Source organism: Colius striatus, chromosome 5 (genome assembly GCF_028858725.1).
Source record: "Colius striatus isolate bColStr4 chromosome 5, bColStr4.1.hap1, whole genome shotgun sequence".
In the NCBI taxonomy this organism is placed as follows: domain Eukaryota; kingdom Metazoa; phylum Chordata; class Aves; order Coliiformes; family Coliidae; genus Colius; species Colius striatus.
The window spans coordinates 6498420-6512066 of NC_084763.1; the positions used below are offsets into that span (position 1 = coordinate 6498420).

At 39.2% G+C, this 13647-nt stretch overlaps 1 protein-coding gene across 1 annotated transcript in view; it reads left to right on the plus strand.

The window, feature by feature from the left end:
- Positions 1-13647, plus strand: part of LARS2 (leucyl-tRNA synthetase 2, mitochondrial) — an 89376-nt gene that overhangs the window by 21307 nt on the left and 54422 nt on the right. The window contains exons 6-7 of the mRNA XM_061996494.1: positions 3229-3318; positions 7157-7300. Coding sequence (XP_061852478.1) covers positions 3229-3318; positions 7157-7300 — 234 coding nt within the window. The remainder of the gene's footprint in view (positions 1-3228; positions 3319-7156; positions 7301-13647) is intronic.

Consider the following 13647-nt stretch of genomic DNA (forward strand, 5'->3'; position numbering starts at 1 on the left):
GGGGGTTCTGCACATGTGTTGTTATGCTACTGTTCAGCTCACAAATGAGAATCAGAAAGTTACACTTTTTGACAGAGTGGAAGGGCTCCGTCATGTTATTCTGCAAACCCTTTTATAAGCCCTTTCTTGTATTTCTTCTGAGTTGTTACTTCTGTTGATGTACTACAAGTCTTTCCCATGCTCATAAAGTAGTAATAGAACTGTTAACGTTCACTTTAATTCACACATGATAGCAGCCTAATGGAAACGTTTTACCAGCCGTTATTCATTTAATCAAGATCAGGAACTGGGATACATGGAAAATTATATTTCACCCTCAGTCTCCATGTACTAAACAACAGTTAAAAACCCCAATGTTTTGGGATTGACAACAGGTTGTTGGCTTGTCATCAGAGCTTCGTTTACCTTGGATAATGATGTCATTTCTCCTTCTTCCTTTCAAATGTTGCTTCAAACCTTTGCTGTTAGGGAGTTCAATGATGAGCTTGAGTGATCTTTTTCAACTCAGTGACTATGCAGCATTTTTTCTTTCAGTGATAGTCTACTGCATTTCTTTCTAAAAAGTGGCAATGCACAACTTGTGAGAGAGGATATATGTGGGATTCTGTTCCCAGGAGTTAGCTTGTAGCTCAACTTTGTGCATCTTGTAGCTCAATCTCTACATGCCTATTTAGACTGAGAAATGTCATCTCTTTTTGTTTCAAGTAACACATCTTCTGTTCAGGACCAAAAAGGACAAATCTCAGTCCATTTTACCATTTTTCTTTGACAGCTCACCCCTGTGGTATTACCTGTTTGTTGCTCACATAGTCTTATTATCAAAAGAAATTGTCTGTATTCTTTTTGGTGTCTGATATTCCAGTGCTGAAACTGCCTTGCCTGTAGAGGCATCACAGTGGCAGAATGACTGATGTCACCGTGTGGAGAAGCAGGGGGTAAAAAACAAAAGAATTATTAAATGGCTAGTGTTTAGTTACAGAGATGGATATCAATCTTTTATCAAGTGGGGTTTTTTCAGTGCAAAGCACAGGAGTTTAATCAAGCAACTGTTTTTCATGACTAAGTCTTCACATGCTGTGCTGAAAACTTGCCATTAAATGTCTTCTGATCTTGAAAGCCTTTTATACATACTTTTGAGGCACTTCTGTTCCAAGACTGTTCAAAGCAACATTTTGGCACTAGAATGTAAAGTTGTAGAAAAATAATGAAACTTTTATGCTATGGTGTTTCAGATGTCATTGGAGTAGCTGATGATACAGCTGTAGTGGGTAGCTAGCTGAAAGACATTTCACTTTCAGAGCTATTTGAAGTAGTGGATAATTATTTGCAAATGTAGTGATTTTTGTCAGTGGTTTACTGTCAACCTCATAATTCTGAAATCAAGAGATGTACTTAGAATCACAGAATGGTAGGGTTTGGAAGGGACCTTAAGAGATCATCTAGTCCAACCCCCCTGCAGAAGCAGGGTCACCTAGATCAGGTCACATAGGAACATCTCCAGGCGGGTCTTGAAGACCTCCAAGGAAGGAGCTTCCACAACCCCTCTGGGCAGCCTGTGCCAGGGCTCCTTCACCCTCACACTGAAAGAGGTTTTTCTTATATTTAAGTGGAACTTTTTGTGTTCCAGCTTCATCCCTTTACCCCTTGTCCTATTACTAGCTTCTATAGAAAAAAGGGATGCCCCCAACCTCCTGACACCCACCCTTTAGATATTTATAAATGTTAATAAGATCCCCCCTCAGTCTCCTCTTCTCCAGACTAAACAGCCCCAGTTCCCACATCTTTTCCTCATAAGGAAGATGCTCCAGTCCCCTGATCATCTTGGTGGCCCTGCACTGGCCTCTCTCCAGCACTTCCCTGTCCCTCTTGAGCTGAGGAGCCCAGAACTGGACACAGGACTCCAGATGAGGCCTCACCAGGGCAGAGTAGAGGGGGAGCAGAACCTCCCTTGACCTGCTGCCCACACTCTTCTTGATGCATCCCAGGCTGCCATTGGCCTTCTTGGCCACAAGGGCACATTGCTGGCTCATATTTAGCTTATTAGCAATCAGGACTCCCAGATCTCTCTCTGCAGAGCTGCTCTTCAGCAGTTTGACCCCCAGCCTGTCCTGGTGCATGGGGTTGTTCCTTCCCAGCTGCAGGACTCTGCACTTGTCCTTGTTGAACCTCATGAGGTTCCTCTCTGCCCAACTCTCAAGTGGTCGAGATCCCACTGAATGACAGCACAACCTTCTGAGGTTTCTCCTTGGTTTGAAATTCAGCACAGGAGTCTTTTTCCACTTCAATAACTACAACTGTGGTCAAAGTTTGTATAAATGTTTCTTCTTGAAGCAAGTACAAGTTAAAAAGGAAAACTGTCGAGGAGGGAAATGTGATCTGTCTCTTGTTACGTATTTATTATATAATCAGAGCTTAATTAATTAATTACACAGGTTTTTTCCACTTTGACCAAACTTTAAAATATGTGGTTGCAAACATGTATCTGTTGAGCCTGTGAAACCACTGTGTTTCTGTAGAGAAAAAGGGGAGTCTGTAACCACCTCGTCTTTCAGTGATCTTTTCATATTAACAAGTTTATTTGAAATGTAGGGGAGTTTTTAAGAGCAAACATTTGAAACATGGAACTTTATGTGCAAGCAGTTGATAACTAGGCTCACTAAAAACTTGGAATATGCTAGTGAATAAAGAACTATCCAATATATTGTTATCTGCTGTTCTCTTAACTCCCATTCCTCCATCTTATATTGTCTTTTACTTTTCTGTCTTTATCTGCCTCTTAATAATCACTCTCATTTTTTACTTTTATGACTCTTATTCTTCAATACATCAACTTAGAGCTTTCTCTTCGCTGGAGCTGGCTCACCTTTTAAAATCATCCCTTATTTGTCCTTTGATTGTGAGAGAGCCTTCAGCTTTCACCTGGAAGTTGAGTCTTACCCTATATTCCATCCTATCTGCCCCACACGCTTGTTCTCTCTCCCATTACATTAACACAAGGGCCTCCATCCACATCAGACCCACACAAAGCCCATGCACTCTGGTTTTGTGTACAGGTGAGTATCACTCATTATAAACCTGACACAAATGGGTTTTGTACATAAATACATACATAAATAACCGTGTATGTTTTCTCTGTGGCATATATCCTACACCTTTGAGTTAGTGAAGTTAAAACATTGTATGAAAATACTACAAGTAGTTTCAGGAATTTTTGTTTCATTTCTACAGGAAATAACCACTTGCTTACCAGAGTACTACAAATGGACACAGTATCTCTTTCTTAAGCTTTTTGAAGCTGGGATAGTGTATCAAAAAGAGGTAGGTACAAACTTTGACCTTTAAGACTTTGAAGGTGAAGTAGTTCATCACTCATGTCTTGCACATTCATGTCTTGCACATTTCTGGATTGTCCATTCACATTCATTAAGTGGCTTATGCTCTGTGGGTTTTAAATCACTGCAAAATAGAATTAATTTTATATGTAACTCAATTTTATATGTAACTAACATGAATGAGTGTTGTAGCAGTTCAAATCAGAAATGTCTCCCATCACTGAATTGCAGGAGAACTGAAGTGCAGGATCAGAATATAACTGCAATTAGTTTATTTTGTGGCTTGAATATAGCATTTTCTAGATCTTAACTTCCATCTCAGGAAAACATGTCATATAATATGATCATTAGGAGTCTCTTCTGCAGTGAGCTTATTTAACTGTGTAACATTACTGTCTCGAAACTGGTAGGATTGGATAGAATGATTGGAGAATGTGTGCCCAACTGTCCAACTCCTAGACCCTCTTTGTGATCTCTAACACATGAAGTATCAGATGCTGTAAGACCATCACAGCTGTTTATCTGTTAGCAGCACATTAAGAAATTATTGGCCTTATAATATTTTGTAAATAATATGTATCAGGCTATCTGAAAGGGAAAGGTTCAGTTAACTTCTCAAGCAGGAGGTGAAACAGAGGCGTTTAATGAGTGTTCCAGAGAGCTTTTGTATAGCCAAGACAGTGCAGTTCCCATGTACCTGAGCAGCTGCACCTAAAGAAAGCTGCAATTTAGTGAATGCTTCTAACTTAAAATGGAAACTAAGATTTGCTGCGAGGATACTGTGGGAGATGGTGTCAAACACTTTACTGAAATCAAGATAAACCACATCCGTTGCACTACCACCATCTACCCACCTGGTAACATCTTCATAAAAGGCTCTCAGGTTGGTAAAAGATTACTTCCCTTTGGTAAAGCCATGTTGACTGCTCCCAATGACCCTCTTGTTCTTGAAATGTCTAGAGACAGCACCAAGGATAAGTTGTTCCATCACCTTTCCAGAGATGGAGGTGAGGCTGACCGATGCTTTGACATTTCATTTGTATTTTATGGAAACTAGGAAGCCCCATAGGATATAATTAGGGCTTTACCATGATTATTCTCTGAACCCAGAGAAAGAAGTTGATGGTGAAAGGTAGCATTTGGAATGGCAGAGTGCTACTGAGCTACTTCTATTTTTATAAGCAAGATATGGTGAGAGATCTTAAATGACAGCCAGCAAAAAGAATCACTATTTCATATGTCTAAATGTGATAGATTTGGGGTTGTGGGTTTTATTCTCTTTTTCTTCTGTAATTATTTGTTGTGTTTGTAATTAAAAAACAAATTAAACCCCTAACTTTGCCATAACAATCTTCTTTTTATCTGTACATTTGTTTGCTTGATGAGTGTTCCCCAGTGCATCTGAAAAACACAGGGCTTGGTGCTTTGTTAGAAGCAGTGATGATACACCAAACAAATATTACATGCAGACTCCAAGTACTGTGGGATCCCGGAGGGGTTTGAGTGCCAGGGATTGGATCTGCTTCCCTCTTAAAAGTCAAGGATCAGTGTGAGGACTTAAATCGGCATCTGTCAACCTGTAGAGGATGTAATCTCTGGTAGATATGAACCAGTTGGTTTTTGGCAGGAAGCAGATGGCAGGGATAGCCCCAAACCCTGTGTCTCTTCAGTTGTATATGCTTAAAGCGTATGTTTATCCCATGTTGTCAGCATATCTGTAATACACGTTAGGCAGCACTTTTGCACAGCTTGAAGTCTCCTGTATTGCAGTTTAATTTTGGGTACAAGGAGATCATTCATTGCCTTACTATGGCAATGAGAATAATCCATGTGGAGTGTTAGCCTAGTTAATGCTCTGTTCCAGGAGTATGTGTGTCTGGCCAGAAATTACCCTGGTGGGGGGACATGTGGTGTGTCTGGGAGCTGCAGCTACTGAGAATTCACAGTGTCTGGCTGGGTGCTGCAGCATCTAGAGAGGGCATCTGTATTCACCTGAGCAAAGTCTTCCCTCTTCTTGCCCTAATACTGATCTAGTCAGTGTACTGTCGAGTGTACTGTACTGGCCAGATGCGGGAGTCTCGGTGAGGCTGATTAATAGCTGTCTGTTTTGATTAGATATGTGTAGTGGAACCATAGGTGCCAAACCTGGAGACAGGTAGGTATGCTGTAGATACCTGAAGTTAGATGAGATGAATCCACTCTTAAAAGCATATAGTCTACACTGATGTACTAAAAAGATCTAAATAATTAATGTGCTCTGCACACTTCTGCACTGTGCTGTCTTTGTGTAAATGATGTTTAGCACCTTCCTGGGGCTATATTTTCAGAGACTGTCAAAGTCAAAACATTGCTTGTATGACATTCAAGTAGGAACTAAGGATTTAGTACTGGTGTTCTGGATGTTAGTCAAAAGACTGAGAGATGGAAGGAACAAAATGCAACTCAAAAATTCACAGCCAGCCACAGATTTCTTCAATGCATAGTTGCTTTCTGTTTTGCACAATTTATTTAGATAGACCTTCCAACTGCAAATCACAACAATGTATTATGTTAAATAGTTATATAAATAGTTTCAGTTACCTTCTAAAGTTATCATCAATTCAGTTACCTTCAATTTTATCATCATAAAATTGATCCAATATCAACATACAAACAGTATTCTCAACTGTGAGTCATAGCCAAATTAATACAAACATATGCTTTATACAACTGGCATTTTATTAGTTCTTAATATTATCTGATTTATCTCTCTTTAGGTGTTATTTTAACTTTATACTGGTGTGGGGTTATTTCTAGAACTTTAGAAATTAAAGGATCATTGCTTTAGAGCCACCTTCATAATGTGTTGTATCAGTACTGAAGAAGTGTGTTCTGAAAGTCTAGAAAATAGGTCTGTAGTAGTGGAATATATTGATTGCCTTTAATCTCCCAGTGAATTTTCAGAAGCTTTTTATAAGAGCCAGTGTGGTGATGTTGGTAGGTTACAGCTAAAAGACAGGCAAAGTGCAAAAAGTTTAAACTCCAGTGACATACTGAATTCACACCAGCTTGAAGGTGAGTTTGCTTTTATCAAAGAATGCCTTTCATTAGTGCCATTGCAATAAATTTTGTATAAATCAATGTAGGTAGTCGGACTTCGTGCTCACACACACACATATACACACATGTATATACATACAGCAACTGTGTTCCTTAAGGAAGAGGATCCACACATCTGTTTATGCCATCCTCACTATAAGATGGGTATGATATTTCCTAGTTCTAAGAATATGTAGTGTACTTAAAACTATGCACTAATAATTACTTGTAAACTGGGGCAATTCAGAAGGTGATGAGCGACAGATAAAATATAGTGACTGATATAAGGACAGACATTAGTTTTTGATTGAGATACTAATTCATCCTCAGTCCCAAAGAATACATTTGAATTTTTCAAGTACTGTTTCATGTATTAGAATGCTACTGGGGTATTTTTTTCAGTCAGGTTGATTTAGCTTTGATTTAGCTCAGATGCTAAATAACGCTCAATATAATAGCTTATTCTTATTTATCACTTTGATTTTTTTTTTCCCTGTTCATTTTTCAAGTTAATTATTCAGGTCCAGCACTGAGTAACATATCTTGGCTTTTTTGAGTGCTAAAATATGAATATTCAAAACATTTTGAGTTGAGTCCGTGTCACTAAATCAAATGGCTGGTACAAAACCATAGACATCTCAAGGGCCAAAGGAATGTGTCTGGATAATTTTTTCACTGTGAAAAGTAAGATTCTGGTTTTGAAATAACTGCTGAAAATATCTCTTCTTCCTGCACCTATTTTTTAGGCCTTGGTTAACTGGGATCCAGTGGATCAGACCGTTCTAGCTAATGAACAGGTGGATGATAACGGGTGCTCGTGGCGTTCAGGAGCAAAAGTGGAACAGAAATACCTCAAACAGTGGTTTATCAAAACTACTGCTTATGCAAAGGTATGAGAATACAGCTTTTGGAAATGATGGTAGCACATAAGAGGCAACTTTTTATCCAGAAATATTCACCAAGCAGAATGTAGTCTTTTATGTGTGCATGTTTGTGTGATATATAACTAAACAATGATATCTCTTCCAGTGTATCCATATATGTAAAAATGATTGTCCCTGAAGTCTTTCTGTTCATGTCTTTGAGAATTCTAAGAAGCTGGTGTGGGATTCAGTTTTGAAGTAGTCAAAAGGCATAAATTAGAGGTGAATGAATGAAATCTACATTCACACATTGTCATCCCATGTTACCATCAAATGCTTTTCTGCATATTTTGAGTGTACAGCTGTGCAATCTTTGAGACTGAAACTTGCTCATCTAGTCAACCTGTTGGACTTAGGGGCGTAGTATAAACAACAGAATACAGCTTAATATTCATTTCCGCATCTGTCAGAACCACAGTTCTTTGTGATTAACTGCTCTTCATTGAAGATTCAAGTGGACACTGTTTTACTTCATATTCTACTTGATCATCTGTAATTTTAAAAGCATTTTCAGGTTATTTAAACATTCTTTCTTGGTATGGACTCAAATTTTGATGATGGTGGGAAAGCTGAACTCAAATTTTGATGATGCTGGGAAAGCATAGCTTCCATACCTAGGAATACTTCAACAAAGTTTTTGGCTGTGTGCTCTCTGAGATGAAAGTATTGACTTTCTTTTTGGTTTGGATGAATTTTTTATTCCAAGTACAAATTGAGAGAGTTATTTGGAAGTAAATATTAAAAATTCATCTTTGACCCTTTACCTGAAGCTCAGATTCAAGAGATGAAATTTCCAGTGTCATCAGGGCATGAGAAATCCACATCTCACATTAGGTCCATTGACAATAAAAACTTTAGGTCTTGCATGATGCTTTGATTCCTCATACACACAGAGGGCAGTTGAGATGCATGTTTTGTGATTGTGCTGCTTGTTCTGGCAGTAAAAAGGGAATGATTGCTAGAGATGAAGTTAAAATGGAGCATGTCTCCACCATCCCAGAACAAGCACACCATTCTGAGCTCTTTCTTGGTGGTCTTGTCACCAGATTTCATGATCACCTCTGTGAAATTTCAGGGTCTGCCCCAACTCACTGTTCCCTCAGCTTGAGACTGGAGCTTAGCTAGATTTTCTGTTGACTATTGTCACTATTGTCTTCATAAAGATTGTAGGAAATAATGATAGTTATTTCTGGGCTGTATCCATGCTTGCACCACTGTTTACTTATCTCCCTCTAAGAGGGATGAACCAGCCTTACATTTTTTCTCATAAAGACCAAAAGATAAGACTGAGGAGCTTTTCAGTAACCTTGAAAACACTCTTGGCTTACAGGATTATTACTTGTTGTTCAACATCCACCCTCATCTAGTGAGAAGGGTTTATCTTTTGTCTTCAGTCTCTGACCTAAGAGACGTTACATGAAAAGGCTCTTGGAATGATCACATCTCCCACATGTCATTCTTCAATAAGTAGACTCAGCTGATGACAAGAAGGAACTTTTGCCTCCACAACACCCCCTTGTCTTCCCCCCAAAACTATCACTTCAGGAAACTACCATATCCCCTGTATGCATGAAGGACAAAAGTGCAAACAACAGGTAGACCTGCTTCTGCAGGGGGGTTGGAGCAGATGATCTCTAAAGGTCCCTTCCAACCCCTTGCTCTTGAACACCCCAGTGGTACCACGAATGACAGCTGCTCCTACTATTCATTCTGGGATGAACACTTGTATCAAGTTCTAGAAAACCCATAAACATTATACATAGAATAGTTGAGTACTATACAGATCTCTGTAAAGGTTTCCCAAAATTTTGTACGCTAGCTGATGCAAGCAGGTCGATGAATGATGCCATATTGCTCGCAGCACTAGTGCTTTGGCAAGCGTGGCTTTCATGTGCTCCCACTTCTTTTACAGTGACAGATGCTACCAAGTATCAGCAGGTGGTTTGGATTTTCCTTTTTCCTCACCCTCCACTGACTCCCATTTTTGTTACTGTGATTCTGGCACATTTTAAACAGCCTCACTCAGCTTCTTTTGGCAAGGGCTTTAAACATTTGGTTGTAGAGGGGGAAAAAAAATACTTATCTTTTTTTTTTCTCCCAAACCTTCAAAGAAGAAGAGCAGATTATAAGACTCTGCTTTTCTAAGACCAGTATCTGGTATTAGATGTGTCTTGTGCTTTGGAAGATTAAGGTGAATGAATCCCCTTTTTTGGTATTTATGGGTTTTTTGCTTCAAGTTATAGCAAGTGGCTAGGTAACATAGCCTGTTGTGTCTTACTTTCTGAACAAGGCAGTTTTGGCTGTACAACTCTGAGTGGCCCATGAACTGCAAGCCCAAATTGAAGGCTGTCCACTGAAGGGAGACTGTCTCAGAGCTAGGCTGGCCAAGTGCATCACTCACACTCATGTAACCACGAAGCTTTACAATAGCATTTTGACAGAAGCCAAATTACAGATCTTAAATGGTACAACTTTGGCTCCTCTTTCTGAATCTCTTGACTCATTATCCTCAGAACTCAACTTTGCACACATATCTCCATTCCTTACAGTAGTCATCACAGTACTTTTCAAGGAGTTGTAAGAGACTGAAGTCCTTCCTTCTAAATGTGTTTATGTTGTAAACTCTTTCTTTGGATTCAGGCTGTTGACAGTTGACCTGAATCTATGTTGTCCTAAATAACATAGTGTTGAACACCATGTTAACAGCAATCACACTTCCTAGCCTATTCCTCAAGCCTTCTTCCTCATCCCTTTTCAGAAGTCTTTGCCAGGAGAGCAGATTTTATTGAGATATATTTATTTACCTTTATGATTTACAGAGCATTTCATCTTGGAGCGGAGGGTCCAGGTTTTATGGAGCTAGTCCTAATAGATGTGGAGGTTAGAGACATATCTTTAAAAAGCTAAAGATCTTTGACCACTAATGCAATTTTAGGGTAATAGCATTAGTGGTGATAACACCTTCACTTCAGTAGCAGGGGTTGTTTCTTGTCTCTTGATGTTGAAACTGTTTGCATAAAAAGATTTTCTTGGCTTACATCATGGACCAGAACTTCTCCCTTCTTTTTCTTTAAAGCCTTTGCTGTTCAGAGGATTCAGATTTGTGCTTCTAGTGATGGATGAGTGCAACAATTAGATTCTAAATGGATCCCACTTTTCTCTTTCCTCAGTTGTTTGGAGCTTGCCATGAATATGTCTATAGTACACTCTCTGCAGTTATTTGCAGGCACATAAAGGCTCAATCTGCTACAGTAATATAGAGCATTTTTATCCAAGATGGGCTTAGATGGTAAAGATTACTTCATCCATCAGACTCCTGGAAACTGGAAATCTGAGAGGACATTGTAAAGATTATCTTTAATGGGGGCTGGGGATTTCAAATCGTGGTTAACATTTTTCTTTCGTTACAAAAAACACAGTAGAAATAGACTGGACATGTCTGGCCCTTAGAACCTTGTTCCAAATTTCTAAGTCAATCTTCTGCTTCTTTTCAAGGTTTTCATAAGGTTAAGGCAAGATGGTGCCAGATTAGTGTGGTCAAAATTTGGATCCAAAGAGCTACATTTTCTGTCAGTGTAAAGTAGCTTTTAGGTCTTTGAGCCACACAGCCAGAATTTGTATCAGACCTGGCGCTCTATTTGCTGTATCTCACAACGTGGACAAGTTCCTGGGCACAGAGCAGATTTATTCCTTCCTTGTGCACTCAGTTTGAGAAAAGGTAGAGTCCTGAATGGATCAGGCTTTCAGTGAGTTGTTTGGATAGATTTCTGTTACCCACTGAAGTTTCACTACTTTTTATTTTGAAGTTTAAAAATAGGAGGAACTAAGAAATTATCTGATAGTGATTTGATCCTTCCACTTTCTGAGGGACTTTTGTGCTTTTTCTCACCTGGGCTCCTTTTAGACTCAGAGGGTTAATATTCTTCAAGTATGTTCTACTTCTCCCACTCATCTTTCTCCAGCGAGGCCTTAATCTGGTTTTGTTATCTCATGGGGAAAGCCATTTGATTCTGCTCACCTTTTGCTTGCACCTTCAGTGGTGACTGTTACTACTTCTGATAAGTTTATGGAAATTCAAGATCAAATGTCAGAAAGCTCCACCTTCTTTGCCCTTTTTCTGCAAGGAAACTGTCTGCAAATCTATTCCCTGTTCCTTCCAGAAGTTATCCCTGAGTATTCGTTAAATTCACATAGTGGGAAAGTGTGTTTTTTCTGGTGATTTAGAAGAAAATGTCAGTCTTTATTTCATAACCATGTTTCATGGATAAGGTTCCATTTAAAAGCCAGTTATTGAATCTCCTATCTTTAATTCTTCATGCAGATTAGCAGCTAGCAATAATGGCTGAATATGTATGCATATCACTTATTTTCTAGCTGGAGCATCCACAAATAATGTTGTTGTAATTATTCAACATCTATATGCAGCGTGTCCATCATCTTTCTATCATCTATGTTCCTCTCTTTCTTTTATCATTTTATGTTTTCTCCAGTATTTCAACCTTAATAAAAAGAAATACTAGTCATCTTCATCTGTAGTGATTTACATCATCAGTCATCTCGTGTTTCATTCCTACACACTCTGTTCTGTAGATTACTGTTGTGTCCAGAGGAATCATCTTTTGTGGATTTTGCTTTGATCTCTTTGTTATTACTCCACCAGCTCTTAGTCCTTCCTTGAAATAAAAAAGCAAACAAACAAAGCAGTTTTGGCTCTCAAGGCAATTTACCATCGGCAATGAATTTCTCTCAAAGGGCAAAAATATTGACCATGCTTTAAATGCTTAGCAGAAACATTTTGGTTATGTAAAGTACCAAAATAATCATGACTCATTTTGTAAACTGTGAAGTAGGTATGAAATGGGCCAGCAGCTTCTATGGATCTTCAAAGAACATTTTAATTGTAATTTTTCTTTTGACAGGTTTCTTTGATAAAAGTAAAATGCTTTAACTGATGGCATTATTATTCAAATAGTTGTCTGTGCATTTGAGATGTTTAAGCTAAAACATTTAGTTGCTATGGTTACCCAACTGAATCTGCAGGAAGATTCATTGGACAAATCTATCTGTGAATGTTAGTATTTTCTCTGTGTACCTATAAATTGCTATTATGTTTTCTTATGCAGTCACCTGAGTCCTCAAATAAGAGGGTAGTCTTTGTATAGTCTCTGCTTTTCCTAAATTAGTTTTATACAATATTTCTTCATAGTTTACTATTCAGAAGTCTCACAAAAAATAACTGGAAAGGAATCTTTTTTTTTTTGAGCAAAATAAAACTTATACCACTTTGAGACTTCGAGTTCTGCCTTAAATCATCTCCCTTCTTTGCACAGCAATAAGATAGTATATGTATGTTTAATTTAAATTAAACTTCTGGAGAGAGTCCAGTGCAGGGCCACCAAGATGATCAGGGGACTGGAGCATCTTCCTTATCAGGAAAGGCTGTGGGACCTGGGGCTGTTTAGTCTGGAGAAGAGGAGACTGAGGGGTGATCTTATTAACATTTATAAATATCTAAAGGATGGGTGTCAGGAGGTTGGGACATCCCTTTTTTCGATAGTGTCTAGCAACAGGACAAGAGGTGATGGGATGAAGCTGGAACACAAAAAGTTCCATTTAAACATAAGAAAAAACTACTTCCCTGTTGACATGAGGGAGCCCTGGCACAGGCTGCCCAGGGAGGGTGTGGAGGCTCCTTCTCTGGAGGAATCACCTGGACATGTTCCTATGTGACCTGATCTAGGTGAACCTGCTTTGGCAGGGGGGTTGGACTAGATGACCACTAAAGGTCCCTTCCAATCCCTACCATTCAGTGATTCTGTGATTCTGTGTTAAAAGTTCATATTGCACAGAACACAGCTCAGCCCCAGATTTGCCTGGACAATTCCTTTGTCTGCATGCTTCTCTCCAGCAGCTCTCCTATCTGTGGGACAACAGCCTGGTGGCACTTACCACCAATTCACTGACAATCCAGCTGTGGCTGCTTTGGAGGTATGCTGGTGTCTGAGCAGGCTAATCTTCCTCCACAAAACTGCAATCACTTCATTGTGAATTACAACAAATTGTGGTTCTCAGAAACACATGGAAGGATGGAAGAGCACAGGCTGCCCAGGGAGGGTGTGGAGGCTCCTTCTCTGGAAGTCTTCAAAACCCACCTGGACACATTCCTTTGTGACCTGATCTAGGTGAACCTGCTTTGACAGGGGAGTTTGGACTAGATGATCTCTAAAGGTCCCTTCCAACCCCTACCATTCTGTGATTCTGTGAAATACTGAGGAAAGTAGCAGGCACTACAAAATTCTGCCACTAATTTACAG